The sequence below is a fragment of the Psittacula echo genome, assembly GCF_963264785.1.
Source record: "Psittacula echo genome assembly, chromosome: 4".
Classification (NCBI taxonomy): Eukaryota; Metazoa; Chordata; class Aves; order Psittaciformes; family Psittacidae; genus Psittacula; species Psittacula echo.
In genome coordinates, this window is record NC_137738.1 from 116,226,043 (window position 1) to 116,250,654 (window position 24,612).

At 41.9% G+C, this 24,612-nt stretch overlaps 1 protein-coding gene across 2 annotated transcripts in view; it reads right to left on the bottom strand.

Moving 5' to 3' along the window:
- Positions 1-629: 629 nt before the first annotated feature.
- SNAP25 (synaptosome associated protein 25) overlaps positions 630-24,612 on the bottom strand; it is a gene marked incomplete at both ends in the record, with an annotated part of 29,690 nt that continues 5,707 nt past the window's right edge. The window contains 5 exons of one of the 2 annotated variants that reach the window (XM_080615525.1): positions 630-698; positions 6,163-6,307; positions 8,451-8,576; positions 12,521-12,638; positions 21,368-21,416. In XM_080615525.1, the coding sequence (XP_080471651.1) occupies positions 630-698; positions 6,163-6,307; positions 8,451-8,576; positions 12,521-12,638; positions 21,368-21,416 (507 nt within the window). Of the gene's footprint in view, positions 699-6,162; positions 6,308-8,450; positions 8,577-12,520; positions 12,639-12,777; positions 12,896-21,367; positions 21,417-24,612 lie in introns of both variants that reach the window. The other variant, XM_080615526.1, reaches the window with a different exon arrangement.

Sequence of the window (24,612 nt, forward strand, 5' to 3'; positions counted from 1 at the left end):
ATTCTTGTTTAAGTAGGAGTCTAAAAGTCTATTTATTCCTCATGCATAAATGCATAAATCACATCACTTTTTAGTGCAATGCTTGTTATAGTAATATAATTCCACATTGTCTAATCATGAAATCATAACAACAGATAATGGCAATGAAGAACTGAAGACAGCAGGTTTTAAGTGCTTGAACATCATGATACCCAAAGACAGGAGCATGGCAGTAGCTCTGTGGAATGTCACAGTTTTACAAGAACAATACTGTATATTTAAAGGTTAACAGCACGTTTAGCATTCCAACAGTGTTGTCATTCAGCAAACATCATTTAAAAAAATATATGAGGAGAGGGGGGAAAAAGGAAAGGAATCTGAAACAGAAACAAGGAAAGGAAAAATCCCAGAAAACATCATAGTGAGCTATAGCCATCAAATCAGCACTATGTACAACCTTTGGAAAGAAAGATATCTAGAAAAAAATAATTACAAGTATCATTTTTGGAAAGCTGACAAACTACACAGGACAACATTTACAATGGGGCTGATATGTGCATGTGTGCAAACCTAGTAGATAAATACCATGATAAAAGCATGAATGTGCTGCCTTGTTGGACAGCATTAAAAGGAAATGCACTTCACTGCATTTAACCACTGCCCAGCATCTTTGTTGCACGCTGGTTGGCTTCATCAATCCTGGTTTTGTTGGAATCAGCCTAGGGAAACACAAAGGAAAGAAATAGATGAATACAGGGCAGAAAAAAAGAGCATTTACAGTGCTTTGTAGACACTACTCCAGTTTTGGCTAAGTCAGGAAAAAAAGAGGCTTGAAAATACTAGAGAGCTGTTTTTTATAGTGGTATTAAGGACCCAAAAGGAAATTACATATTTAATGGGTTTGTGACACTTCAGGTAGCCTTTGAGTAGAGCTTTGATGTTTGTATTCAGCTTCACTGAGCTCTTGTAAATGCTGTCCCAGATCCGTAGCTGGTGCTATTGATAGAGTGCTAGCAGGATTGGTGGTAATGGATGACAGGATGAGAACTGATCATGTGAATTTTACTGGTGAAAAGCTTCAGTGCTTTCTAAGATTCAGTGCACCTGGGTTCTGTTCTAATTTAGATCACCAGGCATGCAGTCAAAACTGAAGTTTTGGTCAGTGTAGACAGCCGCTGGAGCAGGGAAGCTAGATCATCTGATATAGGGAGTGCTCTACATGTGAAAGTGTCGTGGTTTAAGCCCAGGCCGTAAATTAGAACCACGCAGTCTACTTCCCCCCTCCATCCTTTCTTCCCGCCACTCCTGGAGGGATGGGAAGGAGAATCGAAAGAATGCAACTCCCACGGGTTGAGATAAGAACAGTTTAATAACTAAGGTATAATACAAATCACTACTGCTACCACCAATAATAATAATGATAAGGGAAATAACAAGGGAAGAGAATACAACACCTTGCCACCCGCCGACTGATAACTTGCCCCCACCCAGCAGTGATCCAGCCCTTTTGAGTAACTCCCAGTTACATCTCTGGGCATGACGTGCTGTGGTATGGAATACCTCTTTGGCTAGTTTGGATCGGGTGTCCTATCTCTGCTTCCTCCATGAGACTCACAAAGTCCTTGGTCAGAGTAAACATTCTGACCAGCAACTGAAAACATCGGTTTTATCAGTATTATCTCCAGGCCGAAAGTCAAAACCACAGCGCTGCACCAGCTACTAAGAAGGGGAAAAAGTGACTGCTGCTGCTGAACCCAGGACAGAAAGGCAAGGATGAGGTAGGAATTATGCCATAATTCCTTTCACTCAACAAAGTTCAGCAGTGTAGCTGTGAGACAGAGCAGCCTCTCTCATTGAGCAGCAGCATAAACAGGAATTAAAGAAATCATGCCAAGTGCAAGGTCCTACACCTGGGTCGGAGCAATCCCAGGCACAGCTACAGGCTGCGCAGAGAAGACATTCAGAGCAGCCCTGCAGAGAAGGACTTGGGGGTGTTGGGCAATGAGAAAATGAACATGAGCTGGCTTCAATGTGCGATCACAGCCCAGAAAGCAACCGTATCCTGGGCTGCATCAAGAGGAGTGTGACCAGCAGGTCGAAGGAGGTGATCCTGCCCCTCTACTCTGCTCTCGGGAGACCTCACTTGCAGCATTGTGTGCAGTTCTGGTGTCCTCAACATAAAAAGGACATGGAACTGTTGGAACAAGTCCAGAGGAGGCCACGAGGATGATCAGGGGACTGGAGCACCTCCCGTATGGAGACAGGCTGAGAAAGTTGGGGCTGTTCAGCCTGGAGAAGAGAAGGCTGCGTGGAGACCTCAGAGCAGCTTCCAGTATCTGAAGGGGGCCTACAAGGATGCTGGGGAGGGACTCTTCATCAGGGACTGTAGTGACAGGACAAGGGGTAACGGGTTCAAACTTAAACAGGGGAAGTTTAGATTGGATATAAGGAAGAAATTCTTTACTGTGAGGGTGGTGAGGCACTGGAATGGGTTGCCCAGGGAAGTTGTGAATGCTCCATCCCTGGTAGTGTTCAAGGCCAGGTTGGACAAAGCCTTGGGTGACATGGTTTAGTGTGAAGTGTCCCTGCCCATGGCAGGGGGTTGGAACTGGATGATCTTAAGGTCCTTTCCAACCCGAACTATTCTATGATTCTACGAAAGGCAGGGATCCTACCATTTTTTGAAGCAATCGAACTGGAATTTAGTCCAGCGTAGGTTGACCTGGTAACTTCATTGTTTTCCATGGAGTAAGACTTGCTGTGATTAAAAAAACTGTAGAATCACAGATAGGTTTGGAAAGGACCTTAAGATTATCTAGTTCTAACCCCTCTGTCATGGACAGGAAAAATGCTGTTGATAAAACAGCACCATTTGGGAGCTTCAGGAGTTCTCTTTGAGTGGGAAGACACTTTGGCCATGGTTTTCTGTAGCTCTGCAGGAGTTAGTTTTGAAAACTAAAGACTTTGTTTTAGCTGACAAAAACTGGCAAAGCTCCATTCAGGCCCATGTTGCCATATCAACTCAAGCTAGCAGAAGGACTACATAGAAAATGTTTTCAATGTTTTTAAATCAGACCTCTGGGAAAGGTGAGAGTTCTGTTACTGCTTTAAAAGCATGAACTCAAACAGCAAACTCTGTTTGTTTGATTATTCTCACATCTCTGCAGTGTATACAGATTGTACAGATTTATTTTGAATCTCCAATCTGCAAAGGCTGAATGGTGAAGCAACTGTCTCACATACATTTAAAAGTCCATTTCAAATGGCTATACAGATGTGCAATAAATCATTCTTAAATATCATGGGCTTTTCTCCATAATTGTTTTGGCAAATGCTATGTAAATGTGTATTTTTAGTACAGTAGCACGTGCCAGATCCTCAACAAGCATAAATCAGCATAACTACTCATTATAAATCACGTTATTTTAGCCGTGAGCTTGACCTTGTCTACCACAGTAGAGTTTTTGTGTGCTTTTTCCAGAAGACTACCTAAAATGTAACTTAATGGTTTTGGAAGCAGTTATGTTTGTCACGAATATTCATTGAATATTTATAAAACATAATGTTCCTAAGTAGGAATACTGAAGTCTAACTCTGGTGTGTGATGATGCATCAAATTCAGTAGGAGTCTTTGTGCAGGCCTTCCCATCTAGGTCAAGATAGAACACTTTAAGCCCTTCCTACTTCCCTCCCAACCTCCTATTTATGGCTTATTTTAGGGCCAGGGTCTTCTGGTGGTGATGTCTGGGACATTTGTTCATCATTTGAGGTTTTCTCTCTTTCTCTCTGATATGAGGGAAAGATAAAGTCTTTTATTCGTTGCTACCCTGATTCCTGTGGATAGATCAGATTACATCTCTGCATTATGAGATTACCCTGCTCTGGATGCATGCATCCAGTCTAACATAAACACTTTAGGAGCATCCAGGTTAGCTTTGTGATGTACCCTGGCTTCTGCAAAGTGTGCCAGGGTCTTTCGAATGGTCATAATTGATCAAAACCCCAGTGCTTCAGCTGGCCAGGAAAAGAAAATGACTCCAGCAATACTGCATGCCCACTACCAGTAGGGATGATGTTCTACTGGCATATTTCATTGCAAAATGGATGTGTACGCATTTGTGGTTTCAGTATTATCCAGCTAACTGCTATTTCTGTCTTTTATAGAGGCTTTTCCTGATATCTTGCTTTTCTTTTCTAGTATCTCATTACAGTCCTTACTCCGAGAAACCTGGCACATTTTATCTAAGACTGCCTTGGTTTTGTGTTGCTTTCATGACAACTCCTCTGCGTACCCTGCAAGTCCATCTTTCAGAAATGTGTCACTGTTCCTTAGCCAAGGGCTCTGCCTGACAAAGGCTGGATTTAATGAATCGCGTTAGCTTGCAGTGTAGTTTTCTACGCTGTATGAAATGCCTAACTCTGTAAGAAGACTGCATAGATGTGCAAGGCCAGCCCCTCAGTTAGCCAACTGCCCTCAGCATGCACTGCCTAGAGGTTGGGCCGATGTGCTTCAGGTGCATAAGGAGCCTGGTTAGTGTTTCCAAATCTAGCTATCTGCAGGCTTGAATTGATGGGAGAATTGTTAGGCTTGCAGTAGTTTGTGATAGCATCCTGCAGGCATGGATAGGATGCAGCTGATTTCCAATCCAAACCATTCTATGACGTCCATCCACAGGGCCACTATGTTATATCATGAGTAATGTAGTTTGTAACATGTAACAGTGCATGTCCTCATAATTGCTCTGAGAATACAACATTATGTCCTAAACTTCTCATTTAAAGGTAGTTATGAGGTAGCTGTATAATCTTCCAGTCCCTTCTCACAACGTAGATAGATGTGCTGCTTTCTAGTGCTTTTCATATGAATAACAACAATAAATCCTTCCCCTTCATGCTCCTATTTTTCCCAGGAATATGAAATGCTGCAGAATGGCATTACAGTAATACTGTGCTTTTCCAATGCAGTCAAACTAACAGATGCAACTTTATAAAACAAAACTTTTGACCAGTGCAAAGTCATAACTGTGTTATGTGACTGTCTCTATGTTGGAGACGAACTTCCCACCTTTAAGACAATGTATACTTCACCCGGTACTCTCTGGAATCAAATTCCAATAAGGAAAGCTATTGAGTGAATTCCTCATTGCAGTATTTACTGTAACTTTTTCACTAGGCTTGATGTAGTTAATGAACATGAAAATTAGGCATGGGTATCCTGCTTGTGTGAGAAGGCTTGCACGTGTAAGAAGGCTCAAGACTACAAGCTCTACCACTTAAGGTCAGAATTAACTCTAAGCAGCACATCTAAGTCCTTGGGTTAGATCCTCAGGTTGTGTAAATCTCAGTGGTGTATTGATTTTACACCAGATGAAGATCTAGCCTCTTATGTCACTTCAGCCTGGCTGTGCCTGTGCCTGGAGCTCTGCCAGTATGAATGCAGATGGCTTGCAGATCCTTGGGATCTGAGGATGGCAATGAGTTCCCAGATGGGTTTGGAGGGTGCTGGTATTTGCTTCAGCAACCTGCATTGCAGGTCTGGCACTGGAATGGTGCTCTCTGCTTTTTTAGATGGTGATTTTGAGATAGATATATATATAGATAGATAGGTATACACATACCAAGAGAGCTGGTAGATCTCTGTACCAATGTGGTTATAAGCAGGCAGCATGACAAGACTGGCTGTGCTGTCTCCATATGGCAAAGCCTTGCTTAATAATTCCGCATCCTCTTTTTTGGGACTAGACCTCCAAACAGGTCATCCAGTTCTTCTATGCTCATGGAGTTTCCGAGGGAAAGGAAAGTCCAGGAAGGTTTAAAACTTGCCAGGAGGCGCCAGGGCATTCAGACCCAAGCTCCATGTTTCTGGATAGCTCAGGGCACTTTTCCTTTCTCAAAGCTGTTGCAGAAAGAGCCTTGATTTATGCTGAGGGATCCCCTTGACAGCTGTTGTCTGGCAAACCCAACAGCATGGATTCCACCCAGCCTGCACTGTATGTTACTGAAGGTCCACAGCAGCGACCTCTGCTTTGGCCGAAGGAATCGGAAGGGGAAGAGAGAGCAGCTCTAACAGCTATTTCTATCCCTTTTCCTGAGCTGAAGAGAAACTGCAGCATGCACAGCCTGTGCTTGCAGAAGGGAAAACACAGCCCGTTTTGGTGCCCAGTTAGAAATGTCAGCTCCTACCTTCTCCATGATCCTGTCAATCTGGCGGTTCTGTGTGTCGATCTCATTGCCCATGTCCAGGGCCATGTGACGTAAGTTGCCAATGATGCCGCTGACCTGCTCAAGGTTCTCATCCATTTCATTTTCCCGGGCATCATTTGTTACCCTGGGAGCAAAGAAGCAATTATTTGAGGCAGAGATAGAGGAGGTTCCCCCTGAAGCTCTGATTCACCCAAAACCTCCCCTGCGTCCTCCTTCACTTATCACCTGAGGAGCATCCTGCTGTGCTCAGCTTTGAAGAAAAGGGATTAGTAAGTAGTTAGCCTGAAAATCATCACATCCTTATTTTTTGGATGCTGGGATTAATTGTCTGGGTTCATCACTGCTCCATTTATGCCGCTTGTGGCTGCTGCTCCTAGAAGTGCTGCTGTCGGAGCTTGCCTGTACCACATACTACACCTCTCTGCGCACAGGTATTTGGATGGTTCTTCTCAAGCAAAGAATGAAAGGGTGCTCTATTTGGACCTGTGTGTAGTCAGAGTACTTGGGAAATGCTGGAGGGTGGTGGAATTGAAGCTATACCAGCTCGCCTCCTTGAACTACACATAGCTAATGGATACTGCCCAGTCCTTGTACACTTGGGGTCATCTAAATATTGGAGAAGGGCTGCTTCAGCTTTGAAAATCCTAACCTAACATCCTATTTAATTCAACGTATTTCTGATAAAGAATAGAAGCAGCTTCTCTCAGATTTACTGGCTTAAGTAAAGGTCCTTTTTCTCTCATTCTTAGCACTGTCTTTCTCAGTTGCTTGCTTTTTAAGAGAAAAAAATCTGTGCTTGAGCCAAGGCCCAGTTCAACTCTCCAGTGACTGGACAGGCATGAAGTGACTGACACTAGGACAACCAAGGTCCATGGATGCCACTCAAAATCACTACTTTAAGCCTCTTGCTCAATTTCTGTTTATGTAAGTGCCAAAAGCGCACTGCAGGCTATTTGCGGAGCGACTATGGTGAAGCATACCTTCCTTCACTGCTATTCTGTTATCACGCCCCAGCCTTCGTTTTGGTGGGGCTGCCATCCAGAAACAATAGAAAAAAGTGAATGGCAGACCCAGCAAACTTAAATGGCAACTCCATCCCATGCTCCAGATTGTGTGACACCATTGTTTGCATCACGCCGATTTCCCTTTATCACAGCAGCCAAAAAAAATAAGTGGATAATAGTTTTTGGAAAGATAATTGCTTATTAATCCAGTGTCCTTAATCTTCAGAGATCAAAGCTTTGCCTACTGGTATGCCTTTATCCATTCAGCTGATAGCATTGTCATCTAAATACATCTCTATAAGCACTGTAATCAGTATGTACTTATTGCTGTGTCCCTATGGACTGCTGGAAGTTTGAAGCTGGGTTGCCATTAGTTAAGCTGTGTGTTTCAAACTGGCTTCATTTGAGTGCGCAGAGGTTGCCACTAAAACATCCATGTTTCTCCATGATTATGGCTTTACAGCAGCTGAAGAATGGGGCATCATTCCCCGTTCAGTGAGGTTTTCTGGATAGTTACAAGCAGGGAAGTGGTGAACCTCTAGTTAAAAGTGTGCTTCGAGTTCTGCACTTGGCTTGCTGCTCTGGCAGGGAGCCTGAGGCTTTTGTCTTTTAGAAAAGGAAGGAATGGGTGCTGGATGCTTTGGTACATCTTCTGGCAGGCACAGATAACGAGCAGTACATATCTTGAGACGTAATAACAATAAGGTGGTATTTATCTGACACTTCATTTCTGAGGTATTTGACAAGTGTCATAAATGAGACCCATAATAAGCCTCATAGGAAAACTGCATTGTTTGTGCCAGGGAGCTGGAGCTCAAAGGATGGTGCTGACTGGCTGTGACAGTCTGCAACCTCACATTGCTGCTGTGAAGTCAATAAATAGATATTATTTCTATTCCATTATTGCCCAAATCTAGGCAATCTCAAGGTTTAGGGCATGTTTTCAAGCATCCTCTGGTTCTCAGGGCTAAGATCCTTACTTCCAGGGTTTCCACCAACGTAACCATCCTTTTCACTAGCTCAGACAAGCACTCACAGGGCCAGGGGAAGTCACTGGACACAATAAGCCTTTAGTACCTGTCTTAATCGCTGTCAAGCTTAATCTGAGCACTTACCACTCCATGGCAAATGCTGGCTCCATCGCAATACCCAGCACTGCTGAAGGAGTTAATGAGCACCGCAGAATTCATGACCATATGGAAGAAATCTAAATATATCAGTGACCAGGAGAAGAGAGAGAAAACAGTGGATAAAAAGGCTCACCTGCGGATAAAGCCACCACTGATGGCCATCTGCTCCCGTTCATCTACAACACGTGCAGGCTGGCTGGCTACAACGCCATCCTGATTATTGCCCCAGGCTTTTTTGTAAGCATCACTTGATTTAAGCCTAGGCGAGAAAGATGATGAGTAACAAAGCATCAAGTGGACAAGGACAAACGCAAAACTCTTTACTTCTCCAAGCTAAAAGCTGAATCAAGCAAATGAGTTTTCAGATAGAGGGTCGTTGATTGTATACCGATATATCATGATCCTGAATAAAAGGAGGGGTTTGGATTTTGTTTCTTTTTACTTTACTGCCACAACAACTGTGTTGGTCAGAGGTTTTTGTTTCCAATAGGGTGAATTGCAATTATCAAGTCTACGACACTGCACACAGGTTTTTGGATGTTGACTTAGTTTCCAGAAAGAAGGAAGAAAAAAAGAAGGGAAAAAAGAAAAAAGGGAAAAAGAAAAGAAATACAGATAAGTAGAAAACATTGTTTCATTTCAGTGACACATACATTTTGACATCAAACACAGAGAACGTATTGGCAGACACACATAAAAACAGAACTGCCAAGTATAGTGTGTACATCACATCACAGCAACACACCCTCTTAGATAGAAACGGATTTGGCTAGAATTTAACATTTTACCATGCAGAAGATTGGGCTTCTGGTGTTATTTTTTAACATATATGTGGCATAATAGGCATTTAAAGCCACTGACCTTTCCCAAGGCAATTTAGGGTGATTTTATCATAAAATTCATAGGGATAGTTAGATTTTTCAAATAATATATCGGTACTTGAAAATAGTAATCATACATCGACCGTTGATGTACAAACCTTTGTCCACAGAGACAAAAAGTAAAATAGGCAGAAGTGAAATGAGTGCAGGAGAAAATAAAAGATAACGAGCAATCTAGCATCAGAAAGGGAAATCTTTCTACATTTTTCTTCATGCACCAGCTACAGGCATGAATAAGAAAGTGAAGCATTCTCACTAAGCACAGTTTCCCCACTAGTTCATCATACTCTTAATGCATCAGCAGTAACAGCCTTCACAATAAGCAAGACACAGGCAAAAATGGATCATCACTTCCTTCAGGAGCTTTAAACCAAAGGACTTCAAAATAGCCTAGCAACTTGTTATATTTGTGTTTATGACAATTACTTTATCTTTCAGAGCCATTTTTGACTGAGCTGCCGTGGATAGAAAATTAAAATCCAGGCATACCTTTAGTGGCAGAGTAGCATGTGCAGCATATATGGGATTGCTGTCATTGGGGTCATCAGATGAGATTGAACACTTTGACAGAAGAGTGTGAGGTTTTGGGGTCTGTAGGTTTAAGTTCTTGATTTTAGCATGGAAATAAAGCAGTTTCCAGCAAAGCTGTTGGGAACTGCAAATCTCCGTGGTGTCCCTGTTCTTCGGCCAGCTCCCATCAGTCACATAAACAGCCCCATGGCTTGGATTTCAGGGTAGAAACTGAACGTGCTTCTGGAGAATTTGGGAAAGGACACAACAAACCCATCTCTGGTGTTGTGTTCTCTCCATGCCCCCTGAAGCAGCTCAGCTTTTATTGAGCATCAACATAAGCATTGCATGCTCCAATGTAGCATTAAAATGTAGATGAAAAGAGGACCTTTCCTATTCGGCTGTTTTGTTGCTTATTTCCTCTTAAAGTTTATAAAGACTTAAAAAGATGATGGTTGGATTGTTTGTTCTTAGTTCTCTGAAAGTATACATCAGATTTGGTGTTCCTAAAAATGAGTGAAAGTTATTCTCTTGCTGCACATACATTTACAGGGTTTTGCCTGTTCTTTAGACCTGTGTGACTTAGAGAGTGAGACAGTGTGTGAGTTTGAGGTGAATGATTTTATACACCCAGGACTTAAATCTCTATTTTCTTGTGGACTTCCCGTTAAACAGGTGGAGTCTGGGTCTGCTCATGGTCAATAACAGTCATCCTCTTCAGTGCAGTCTGGTCAAAGTTTCAGTTCATGGGCATTTTGGGTCTCCTAAGAATGTAGGATGAAGCCTTACGTTTTGGTAAGGCTCACAGCGTGGTGGATCTAAGTATAGCTATGTGTGAAATGCTTAGTATTTTTAAAATACGTGCCATTAATCTACCACCAGCTAGAAGAGCATTAGGGGATCATGGTGATGCTGATACCCAGAACTGTAAGATTTCTCTCCCTCCTACACTCCACTTCCCAGAATACCATCTTGTTTGTACCAGTTTAGTCCTGGCATAGAGATTCAAAGAGCAGTCTTTAAAAGAATTGTTCATCTATACTCTTGTTCCTGAACGCATTAACTAACAACGCTAGTTTATGAAATCTGGCTGCAGACTGCAAAGGTCAGAAAACTGCCTTAAAGCAGGGAGGAGACAGCTTTAGAAATGAACATCCTCCACGTGCAGTATCCTCCTGTTCTTTCATCTATTGATTTCATGATACTGCAGTCATAGTGAAGTGATAAATGTTTTAAGGCCACGTCTCAGGTTCTAGCCCCATCCATGCTACAGCTCTGGCTGTCAGTTCTGAGCGGCCTTTCCTACAGTACAGAACGTTAAAGCTGCTCTAAAAAAATAATGATTCCTGCAAAATACATTGGAATTGTTTTGTACTTCAAGTGTGAACTTTTGATGTAGGCGTTATGCCAGGTTTCTCCAGGAGGAGCAATCTGGGACAGTGTTCCTCTTTAAGTTGCAACAGCTTTTACAGGGTGAGAGATGTAAAGTTTCTGCTGCATACCTGCATCTCTTCTGCACCGAGTCTTCTGGTGCAGAACAGCAGGGCTAAAGCCTACATCAGAGCTTGTAGTCCCACTGACAAAGGCTGTGTGTGTATAGCTCTTTCCATTCCTCCTTGCCTGTTTCCTATTATGCACACCAAGTCAATAGCACATGTATTCTGGGTAAAATGTTTACCCCAGCAAAATATTTGTGGCTTGGTACACAGGAGCAAAATTGATTTGTTTTAAAGCTGAGGCAGTATCTGCATTGTGTCCCAAGGGAATTAACTTCAAGATAAATGATGACTGATAAGGCAGAAACCCAGTCCTACCCTTCTGATGGCTGGCAAAATACCCACCAAACTCCATAAGAGCTGTTTTTCCTTTGGTCTTGGTAATCATGTTAAGATGAGGCCCTGGCTGTGAACAAAACACCTGTGCCACGTAGAATGGGAGTACAATACTACACAACCACTTCACTGTGCTTTGTTTCCTGTACGGTCTCTGGACAGCCCTTTATGAATGTTTTCACTGTAACCTGGTTGCATGCCTACTCACTACATGCTGAATTGGCCATTCCTCAAGGACTTCTTTGTCCTCAGTTTCCTACACCCACATAACCGCACATCACATTTTCATTTGGCATTGATAACAAGCTTTGCATTACTTGGAGGACGGTTTCGTTCAAGTGTAATGGCATGCAAGCAAATTCGATGCATTTCAACATTTCTGCTCAGTGTACGTGCTACCCAAACAGGAGAAATTTGGCATGTTCAGGTTTCCTCAAATTTGTTTCCTATGGCAGGATGAAAACCATTTCAAATTGGGTTCCAATTGGGAAACATGTTTATTTCAAGAACTTATTGGGGGCTGTGTCTGTTGAACAATGGAAGAAGGTGTGATTTTCATCCATGACTTGAAGCGATGCTTATTATGGCCTCTTCTGCATTTTTTTCAGCTGTTTTATTTCATTTGTTAAACTTGTTTGTCAAAATATGTTTCAAAATATAGGGTCTCCAGGAATAAGGTAGCCCCAGTGGTTTTGGTCACTGGAAAATGGAACCAGCCAGTACACTCTGTGTAAAATGTTGAAACGTTTACCATTAAAACGTGTTGACAGTGAAGCTTTCACTGCAGTATGCCTGATTTTAATGCATCTACAGTAATTCCCAGTCAGTTGTCTATGCTATGAGATGAATGCATTTGAACCAGAATCGTTCTTTCTGCATGCCACATGCTCATCCTGTCCATGTGCCTAGCAAGGATGAGCTTCACAAGGCCTTTGGAATCAGCCTTAAGTGCTCAAAGAGATGAGGCAGGCAGCACCTACTTGTTACATGGACAGACACAAAGACCACAGAATTTTCCTAGGTCCGTCAAATTCTTTTCTGCTTCTTTCATGTCCTTATTGATTTGGTCCATTCCCTCTTCGATGCGTTCCAGTTGTTCTGATTAAACACAAGTATTTTATCCCCACAGAATGAAGCAGATGGAAAAGGACAAAGAAAAAAAAGACAAAAAACTTCAGACATTCACTGTGACAAAAAAACTGGACACCACATAGCAGAGCCGGTACCCAGTACCTACTTGTTACAAGGACATATGAAAAGGCCACAGCATTTCCCTAAATCTTTTAAATTTTTCTCGGCCTCCTTCATGTCTTGGTTGATATGGTTCATGCCTTCTTCAACACGATCGAGTTGTTCTGGTCAGGACAAAGGGATGACAGTGTGGAATGAATAGTATTTTTGTTTGCTTGCTTTTGTCTTCAACAGAACATGAAAAATGACCATGTAGAACTGAATTAATCATGACATTACAATGCATTAATCTGAGCTGATGCATTGTTGATAGGATGTATGCCGCACTGGATGCTGAAGATGGGTTTTACTAATATGGGAAGAGTAAAACAAAGGAGGAATTTGAAATATATTCATTTAAACAAGATGTAATGATGTAGAAAGGAAGGGTTATAAAGTTCAAGGTCCAGAAACACAATACAATACATCCACTTACTAAGACACCAATGACATCCAAGAGAAAGAAAGATAGTGTTATTACTTTGCATTAATGTATGTTAATACAAGAGAAAAGGTGTCCTTCCATGGAAAATACTTCGGTTACTTACGCTTACAAATACCTTGGAATTAGGTGATTTTGAGTAGCATAATTGCTTTGGTTAGTGAGTGAGAAAGCTGGAAATAATGGTACCAGAGATGGAGCGAAACTGTTAAGAGCTGTATCCAAGTACTCCTTTTTCCAGAGTCTGAGGAAACTGAGACCTGCCACTTTGATTGACATTGGATCTTAATCTCTAATCCAAGTATGGCCTCAGGGCTGGTTTTCTTTCTGGTATGGATATAGCAAATCAGGAGTAAGCTCAGTGAACACAGAGCAGTTGCAACAACGCCAGGAGCCTGATGCTCACTGAAAGACAGCCACTGGCCATGACGTTGGTTGTCTTTGTGCCCAAGGGATCTTATGAAAACAAGCATTGGATGAAGACTTATATTTTCAGTGGGGTCACTTCTGCTTTGCTCTAGGGCAAGTTACAAAGCACCAATCCCAGTAACCAGCCATATATAGACACTGTCTCTCCGCTGGCATCAAACAGAATCTGGCTTGTTTCCACCTAAGGCTAATGAAGATGTAGAGTTTTCTTAGTGACTTGGTAGCTCAGAATAATTTCATGTCTTAATTTCTTCAGTATTAAAGCTTGGAAAAATGCCCTTGAGGAACAGAATGCCACAATGTAAAATTGTAGGAATGGATCCTCTGCTGATGTAAACAGATGTGGATCCGATGGGATCAGGGGTCTTATTCAGTAGTGACAGCATTTTATATGGGTGAAAAGCCTCACCATTTGTTTCATGAAAGATAAACCCAAGTAAGTATTGCCCGGGATGAGAAAATTACTGAGAGTGGCATTTCAATCCATTAAAAATTGTAATTGTACCTGAAGAGACAAAGTGAAACAATCCCAGTAAAACACAAATACTTCCCTATTCTCTCTATTGAATGAAAAAAAATGCAAACACAGAATTAGACTTGAGAGAAAAGGAACTGGGAGTGCACTGGTTGTAGGAAAAATGTAATGTCACCCCTGATGTTTACTGGGTCCTATCCAGAAGAAAAAAACCAGGCATTTTAGAAGAAAATCATGTGCATATTGACGTCATTACAAAGCTCCTCTTAACTTCTCTGGGAACATGACTAGGCCTAATTTCTTACTTGGATTTCTAATAACAACTGAGGTTTAGATTTTCAAAGCTTTCTGGGGGATCTGGATAGCCAATTCCCATTAAAATTAATTAAATAAGATAATAATTTTAATGGGAAACAGGCACCTCACCCCCAGAGGGCCTTGAAAATCCTGGCCTAAATTATTCAAGCTGAAATAATTCAAATATTGAACTTGTGCTGTTTGTTTCATTCTTGCATGATGCTGGGTTTTGAGAAGGAGAGGGGCCATATCACTATTGCAAACTCCATCTACTTTTCAGCTCTAAGCTGTCATTCTCCTCAGCTGGATGTGCCCATCTCCTGATACCATAGGAATTATCAATCCCAAATCCAGGGATACATTTAAGGGATCAGAGTTACCTGTCACTGTCCTCTAAAATGGGCACATATAATTTGAGCAAAGGATTGGGAAACTAATAAGGAAACCTGAGAGACAGAGTGCACAAAAATTCTGCCAGATAAAGTGCTGAGCCAAGAACCAGAAAGACAAGGTTGGATTATTTTCATGCACACTGTTATTTTACATTTCGGTTGGGAGACTTGAGCAGAAGCTTTGGCTCGTGGTTGTCGCCACAGATTGTCAATCTCATCAGAAATGTGAGTAGGTGGTAGAAGGTGATACTCCTCTAAGCGCTCCTGCTCCTCACTAACGCAGAGTCCCACATAGTTGGGCATCACTTGCTCTTGCTCTGGAGAGCAGCTGTGGGAGGGTCAGCTGGTTTTTATGCTGGTTCATGCAGCGTGATGGGAATTGCTAAATTTCTATGGCAGATTTCCCACCTCCTGCTTGTGAGAGATGTGTTTGCAAAGCCTGGCTGGTTCCAGCGCTCTCAGTTAAAAGGCGGCTATTTCCAAGTGTATATTTTGACACTGGGAGGATCAAGAGGTGCTGACTTTTCCTCCACTGATTTTGCTGCTAGTATTTCCCTAACCTTGGCTGGCCAGTAGAAAATGCCAGGTAAGACTGCAACGGATCAGCCCTAGATCTGGCAGCACTGGTGGCTTTCAGTCTAAGCATATTCTCTTGCTCAGATGCATGTTCTCTGAAGCCAGGTATCTAGTAGGGGCCTTTCAAACTTACTTTCCATTTCCTGTTCTGCTTGAATAGATAAGTGCTAATTGAAGAGTGTATTTGACAGGACTCAAAGACTTCCATTTAAATTATAGCTCTCTCCAGGAGCCTGACTTAATTCATTCTGCTTCAGGATTTGTGTGTGATGCTTATGCTATTTCTGAACAGAAAAGAGATCCACAACTAATTTATCTTCCACTAAAGGAAACCTCATCAGTGTAAAAAGTCCATGTCGTATCTGTAGCCCAGAAGTCTAGACAGCTGGCTGCTGGTTCTAAAACCAGTTGCTAGTTGTTAGTGTCGTGGGCTGGATTGTTAACTGGTTTAAGTCAGTGTAGTTATGCTGGCTTCATGGAGCAACACCAATTTGTACCTGACAAAGATCTGGTCCCACAGGCAAGGAAATAGATGCATGACTCTAGCCATGATTATTGAGGCATAAATATTATAGAGGAATTAACTTAATGGGGTCACTCTGGATTTGTTTTTGTAGAAGTGATATTAAAATCTGCCTAGAATGAATCACTGCTGGTAGGAAATCAGATGCCAACCAAGAGGTTAATTTAATATCTGTTTTTGGATATCTTCCCCTTCCAACTTTGCATATTGTATTAAAGGTTTTAGGGAAGGCATTCTGCTGGCATATACTGCCCTGATCTTATACAAATTCATGCCTACAAAAAATCATGTCCTTTACCTCTCTTTTAGAGAAGCACTTCAAGGTCAGAGTTTAAACATCTTTTGATAGTTCGTTTCAGTATTCTTTGAATATACTATATCTAAATATATGTTTATATATCACATATGATATGTATGAGATTGGTGTTGTCTTGAAGAATACACATCAGAAGTATGTTTCATTGGGATTTCCTTCCTTTTTTCTAGAAGCTCTGCTATTTGTTAGCCGGTTTTGCATACTGATACCCTTTTACATCTGACAATGTTACTTTAGTTCAAACAAAGTGGCCATATGGGTCAGTGGTGGTCTTGGCAGTGATGAGGAATGGTTGGACTTGATGATCTTAAAGGTCCTTTCCAACCTGGTTGATTCTGTGATTCTGTATCTTCTTCCAGACCTTACAGCAAACTAACAGCGTATCTCAGTATACAAACAAGAACATGTTTTACCTGTATCGTTATACTGATGAATTACTTCTGTATTAAAACCATAAGCAACTGAGGGACCGTAAGCTAGTCCTGTTAGTTTTACTGTAGCATTGTGGCCCTTTGCCAGCGGGTCTTTGCCAGGATCTTCTGTAACAGCCTGGCAAATCCTCACTCTGTGACTGATCAGGGAAGCGGCTGGGAGAGGGAAGCTGTAGCAAGGGCATCCCTCAGCTGCCTCTGTGGCCTCTTGAGCAAACATAGCTGCAAAAGCATCTTGCACAGCACTGGATGCAGGGCCAGGACAGGGCAAGTGTGATGTTGCTCCACCTTTGCATCCCCATCTGTAATTTATAACAAATGGTCCTTGAATAGTGTCCAGGATCTGGGGCCTGTGTTTAAATGTCAGTTAAATGCCTGTGGAAAAGGGAACTTGCTCCTTTGCCTGGAGTATTGTGCAATGAAGCAGTTTCCACCAATGACAATTTTCATTGGAGAAGAAAAAGTAATTAAAGGACATCTAAGAACACGCTGTAATCATAATTGCATACAAGAGGGCTGAATGTGAAAGAGATTAAGCAGATTTACTCTTTCCAATGGTATTCGGTGATCCCATTTTCCATAAAGGAGAATCATATCAAACAGCAGTGCATTTCTACGACAGCCTTTACAGAAATCCTGAGTCTTAACCTAGCTCCACTCTGAAAGGCACTGCTGAGCCCAGGTAGAATGGAAGAAAGCTGGCGGGGAATGCTACACTGCGAGCCCACGTGTAGCTGCACTAAAAAAAACAGTAGATGAGGCACAACCTGCTTTTGTGGAGGGTTTGTTTGTCTTTTGTTCTGCAGTACAATTGCAACAGAATTAACACCATTTTCCCTGTAGAATCTGGAAGAGTTGATAGTTACCTTTTTTTGTCACTAATTAGCAAACCATTTCTGTCTGAGATCAGCTCAGCTTATAGGTGCTGTTGGAGCGCCTCTGGCAAATCTGCTTTAGGTATCTTACTTTTCATGGTGGCTTTTCAACAGGAGGTGAAGTGGGGAAGGGGCCTGTGCAAGGGGCCATAATTTTGCTCTCTGGTGGAAAGCAATTGTAATTATCTTTGTATTTACTGCAGTTGTTTCTCCAGTGCTGTAGAAACAGGCCAGCCAAGCTCTCAACAAAACTATAAAACTCGTAACTCCAGCAAGAACAGTAGAGGTCAGCCAGCATGGGCACCGTCAGTGGTGCCAACACTTTTGCTCGTGGGATTACTCAGTTATTCCAAAGTTTTACCTCTATACTTCCACTTTATCTGGAGCAGAGCTCTGCTGGGTAGATTAAGCTGCTCCCCATGTTCATTGCCATTGCTGGTTGTGCATTTGCTGTTGCTGTGGTGCAGGGAGAAAGTTTCAATTGCATTGACATTTTCTATTTGGCTTATCAAAGTTGTGGTATTCTTCTGTCTTGTCTTGCATGAAAAGCGGCTATGCTGCTACTGTTGTTATTGGAAAAGCTTCTCCCCTCCATCCTGTTTGGTATACAAGGACAAAATTCTTTTGTAATAAACTGAATGAGGACACTGTGGCCTTGAAGGTCCAAATCTCTCTGCCTGCTGATGCTCTCATGTGATGGGATTTTCCTCTGGAGGAAGAGAGCTACCACTCTGGGACCTCCCCTCTGTCAGCAATTCAGGTTTATCTTTATATCCCCATTTTGCACTAACAGTTTCATTTCTATAGTCTGCTTTTACCAACACGCATCCAAATACTAACGTTTTTCTAAGTTAGCATGTTTCAGAAACATATTTAATGAAGCAGAGCAACTGCCACTGCTCATTAACCCTTCGCAGCACGACATTTTTAGTGTAAAATATAAATATTTTAGTTTAAGGCGTCATGGACATATTTATATTTAAATAATTAATTAAGGGAGCTTGAATCAAGGCCAGGTTTACAAAAATATCAGCGTTATGGATGCACATGGGGCTTGGAAAGACTTCCTCACTGATAGAGAAAATCTCAACAGGGAGACTCTAACCTCTTGGCTTCTTACTGTGGGCTGCCCAGGGGAAGAACTGCGTCCAACTGGTTTGGGTGACAATATGTGGCTCAAAAAATGGTTCTTCTTGGTATTGCAGAGGGACTATTCCAAGAGCCTACTCAGATTCCCAATGACATCAAAGGGCATTGGAGGTGGTTTCTAGTTTTCATGGCAGTCTCATTCTCTGTGAAACAGGAGTAATGAAAGCTCTTGTGAAGCTCCACATCTCTGTTGGGTCACAACAGACCAGTCACAACTGCTAGCTGTGCACAACAGGAGCAAGCCAGACCGCTCCTGTCAATACCTACTATTTTACAATAATTTTTCAATTAATTTTACAATAATTTTACAATTAATTTTACAATACCTACTATTGTAAAATTTTTACGATCCCAAAGACTTCTGCTTATTGGTGACAGAAAATCGGTTCTGCTTTGTGTCATTTCGATTGAGATCGGCTCGAAGTAGTTTTCCTTTTAAAGTCTATTTAACTTCAAAGCAAGCAATTCTGTAAGGAAACCTAGAAATAGAGCTTCGAGCAACTGCAGAGATTAGATATTCTGCTTGCCGCCCACTGGAAAGATCAATGTCATGTTTTTTTGTGTATTTAACACCTAATAATCTTAAGTGACTTGTGCAGTCATCTGAAAAGAGATCACATGGCAGTGTTAGCAAATTATTCCCTTAATCTGATAATCTGCTGAGACATCCGTGGGTTGCACACGCTGCACTAATTACAGAGGGCTCAAAGTCATCATTAGCGTGTTTTGCCCAAGAATGTAAGTCTTTCATCACTAAAATTAATAACCAGGAATTTTTACAGCTACATACGGCTAAAATGGACAAAACTTATCAAACATTTAGCATAGGACAGCGGATACAATATACCCAGGGTTTGTAGCATTGTTAGCCTGTTTTCCACGAGAAACCCATAGTGTAGAGTCACAAGCTAAATTTACTGAACCACTTAAGGCATGACCATAACTGATTTAAAGAGGCTTTTAAATTGTCTGATTCTTTCCTGTAAATATTGATTAACTGCATCTCTGGCCATACAATATACATTTCAGGTTTCACTGTCAATAAGAGTTTAATACTGAGTTCCCTGGACCCCAGAAAGGTCTATGGGTCCAGTCTCAGCTCCTTGGCTCACACAGACCATCCTCTCTAGTATGACTAGAGAGCTGGTTGGACAACTTCTGCATAGAGAGGTTTAGTAATAGTAGAGCGCCAAAGTAGAAGACAAAATTCAGGGTTAAAATCAAAATACCCCCCCTAGCAATCTGTGGAAAAAGCAGCAGTTAAAGAACAGAAACAATCTTCCCCAAAACTAAATGCAAAGGGAGTTATAGGAACCACAAAAGTTTCTGCTGATCTGCCTGTGAATTACATTGCAACACGTTCCTGGGTATTTACAGGCTTTCTTTGACAATATTCATGATTTATTTCAACTGTATAATTCACTCCTGAAACAAAACACATTATTTAGACAGGTGCCATATCTGTTTCAACACAAGCGATTTCTGGTTTCTTGCTTTCAGCGATAGTTCTTTTACTGCCGTTATTCAGGAATTCTTTTGAAGACAACCAAATAGTCTCTGTAATATTTCTCTTGTCAAGACAAATTGATGTGACAAAATTTGGTTGGGTTAAATTCCTTTTCCTAAAGGGGGGGGGGAAAGGCAATGAGATGTACATAAAAAAGGAAATAGGAGAAAATACTTCCTGGTTAGGTCCTGTTATTATTTCACATTAATTTTGGTGCCAGGGAGGCAGGGACATTACAGATGCAAAGGGCCTATCAGGTTTTGCAGGCAATTTCCTAACAGTGCTTATAGTCATTGCTTATGATCATTCTTTGGGCTTGATGGGTGATACAGCATTACTTCTGTAGGAAGCATTTTCTAATACAGTTTTGTACCATGCCACATAGAAAATAATAATAAGGACTTGGGGGGGGGTGCTGGTTTGATGCAGAGTAGCAGAAATCTATACTGTGGTGATTTAACTTCTCTTTGAGATGCTGTTTTGCTGGTGCTGTGGATCTGCAGCAAATGAAGACTTAGTTTGGTTGGGGGAGGGAGCTACCTACTTGTTTGCAGTATTATGAAGGGCAAAAATGTAATTTCCTGGAATGTATTGAATGTATCTGGCTCTGGCTTTGTCACTGTCATCCACAGACAGGGACTCATCTAAGCTTGAAAGCTCCTTTATGGTCAATTGTAATGAGCTGATCGTGTTATAGCTTTTAATGTGAAATTCCTGTTATCCTCACTGACATTTCTATACAACAAGCAACTGAAATTCACACAAACTAAGCTGTTTTACCTTCTCTTGGGATACATTTAATGCACACCTTTCACTTGCGGCTAAAAAAGTGAGAAAATTACGAAGCACCTGTGTAAATAATGTTGGATTTTACACTTATGGAGGCAAATCTTCTCATCGTGTAGCTGGATCTTGACCCAAAGCTTGCTGAAAATAAATGATGATTTGGATGAGTTCAGCCTGCAGCTCTCTTTGACATTAATGGGAAGCAGATCAAAAGAAGTACAGACTCTGATGCAGTTATTGTACGTTCCTCAGTCAGACAGCAAAGCTAAAGGCAAAGAGGTTTTGGGGTTTTCATGCACAACCACACGTATTTTATGGCCCTCGTTTTCAGGATTGCACACAGTTAGTACAGTACTTGGAGAACGGTTATACTTCCTTACTGAAGCAATCTGAACTTACCTCCTTGCTCATCCAACATAACCAAAGTCCTGATACCAGCATCTTTACTCTACATCCCAATAGTGGTAGCAAGGTAAGGAGAGAGAAGGGGAGAAGAAAGAGAGAGAGAGAAAGAGAGATCAGTGAGGGAACTCAGCCCTAGGTATGGGACATAGGAAGACAAAAGAAAAACAGTAAAAGGAATGACAAGATCATAAGGGGCTGGTGGCACAGTCCTAAGACCTTATGTGCCTGGATACTGTAAGTAACCAGGTACTTTCATTTGTATCATCAATCCTTCAGGATTCATTGGGATAATGAACTACTGCAGAAAACGCAAAGTCCTGGAGCTTGAGATTAAAACAATTGCATTACACAAGAGTAATTTCTGAAAAGAGAGGGTCCCTCTCCAGGTTCCCTGAAGCAGGAGAAGGGAAGAAGTGTTCATTGACATTGCGGGTGTCTGTTCATCCCAAGGGAGAAACTCCTAAGGAAAACAGATATGATACAAACATGCTTAAGAAGTAAGCATTGTGCTTTGTGCATGGTCTTGCAACACAGAAGTCAGAAAGCTAGCTTACTTAGGAAATCCCTTTTAAAGTAGGCTAATATTTAATAGGATTAAGCCATAATTTTTGGCTTGGAGATCTAATAGATATGAGTTTAAGCCAAGTTTTAATTCAGCAGACACCTTTAGCGTCAACAGACTTTGGATAGAGCTTGAGGGTAGGGTTCTTAAAACACCTGCATGCTGAATCTACCCTTGCTCCCACAGGTAGCGGGAGCCTTACCATCACCTTTGATGGATCCAGGGTTTGAGCAGAGCCAAACAGTTCAGAGCTCCCACCTGCTGAAGCCAGCAGCAGGGCACCTTTCACAAGTACAATTTCTGCCTGTGTTATCATCGCTCCGGGATGTGATCAGGAGTCTCGTGTTTCTGGGTGCTGTGATACAAAGCTATATCACAGATAAGATTAGCTCCTTTTTAATTACAAAGGGAAAACTAGCTCCATTCTGCTTGGAGCAGTGATAACATCTGTGAATAATTAATGGCCTGGATGATCTGACTGTTGCATGTCAATAGCAGATGAAGTAAGTCCTCTGCAGCCTGACAGCTTGCCAGCGGAGTCACCTGGGCCTGTGCAGCAGTAATTTAGCTGCTTCCATGAACATAAAGCCATGCATAGCCCTGTGAAGCACATAAAGTTGGTGGTGCTGATTTTGCAGAGGGCAGGGGAGATACCTGCAGTTGCACAGGAACATGAGGAACAGAAACCTGGAGTCCTGACTGTCCCTTTTGCTTTCTAGACCATCCTCCCCTTCTTTGAGGCAAATTAAGGACTTCATACCATCCTTCTTCCCAACAGCCCTGCTCATTGCCATGGCTCATCTCTTTCTGGGAGCAGTGAGGCCTCTTGCCCTCACCACACTGCCCACACTGGCTCAGATACAATCTGGACTCTGCCATACTCAAGGGCTGGTGCATCTGGTGCTTCTCTGCTTTGTTCCAAAAGGATCCTGCTTGGTTCAAGAGATGCCTCTTGTTGCACTGCCTCTCTCTGCACTCCCATTCTTGTCTTTTATGTCTACATCACTGTAGAAACTGGGAAAAACATCAGATGCAGCTTGGTTTGCTGCTGCTTTTTAAACCCTCCCTGTGTGAGTTTCCAGGTGGAGAGAAAAAAGCCTCCTGCCTCTCATCGTGCTCTGCTGTGCCCGCTGCCCTTGGGTCAGCTGTCTACCAGATACCCACTGCTGCTTTTTCTTCCTTCAAGCACATACAGCTTGAATCCCATCCAGCTTTTATTTTTAATTCAGAAACTTAGGGCCCAAGGTTTGTCTTAAATTTATCTATTTAAAGTAAGGAAACTGCCTTTAATTATCTCACATTTTCCGTGTTGTGATCTCTTAAGCCCTGGATGTGCAATAGCTGTTTATTGTGCTCTTTTCCTGCTTTTGGTACCCAGGGATGTCTAACCCCAAAAGATTTATATGCATTTTAAAAACAGTATAAGGCTGCTTGAGTTCTGAGTCATCTTGTGTTTGAGTAAATACAGTGCAGTCTGACATGAGATCCTTCTAAATATTGGACTCGGAAACCTGCAATTGGTGGTGTGATAGTTGCTGGCTTTCAGTGAGCCAAATATAGTCAGGCCGAGAAACATTTACTGCTCCTTAACCCTCTGCCCTTATTTTCCTGCTGGCTTCAACATCTTTATGCAGCTAAGATGTACAGTGACCTGAATAAAACCTATGCTGAGAGACAAACTCAGCAACTGGACCTCATGGTTTGTATTTCATATTAAGTCCTTGCGCAGAGTGGACGAGGTACGATTTTCTTTTACTTACCTGACCATCAGTGCCATTTAATTTTATCAGGCAATAGTGTATCTCTGAAGAGTAGCCTGCCACAGCATTAACACTAATGTGAAAATATTAAAGGGTGTGCATTGAGTGTACTTCTCTGCATCTGAGGTCTAATCCAAAGCATATTGAAGCTAATAAGAAAATGCCAGCTGACAAAGATGAGAGGTGATTCAGACATCAAGTGACAATCTCCTCCTGTTCCAAGCTTCTACTAAGCATTAATTTTCAGCTTTTTCACAAAAAAATAACTGTGTAAAACCAATTAAAAAAAAAAAGAAATCACATTTGTGCACTGAAACAGATTCAGACTTTCCTAAAAGTTCAGCATTTCCATTGTGACTGATCTTCTAGATAGCTAGAAACCAAACATGTCTGTATGATGGAATGATTCTAAAAATGTGCTCATCATCCAGATGTCTGAGCAGGAGAGAAACACCCAGTAACTGACCCTCAACAGTGACAACAGACTGAGGCATCTCTGGAAACTACAAAACCTCTTCCTTTAAAGGATTATAGAGGATGAAATGTGCTAAAGAAGTGTTTTCGGGGCCCAAACACAGGCAATGTTGGTGTTTTCTGCACTGAAAGATCGCAGAAACTGCCCTTGGTCTCAGCGGGAGCAGCTGTCAGCAAACACACTCACAATGAGGAGGTGAAGAAAGATGTGTTTGCAAAGTTCCAACCCAGAAAACATGTTTTACAGTGACTCATCATAAAATAACAAGCTCCCAGAAGAGCCACTGCAGGGCAATGGCCTGGTGACCATGCTTCGATTTGTCTGGTCCTGAGGGCTCAGGAAGGGTTCCCACCCACATCCAATGCTCACCAACATCAGTGAGATCCTATATGGGAAGCCATGAGTGGGTAGAACTAGAGAGGTCCATCTTGTCATGAAAATG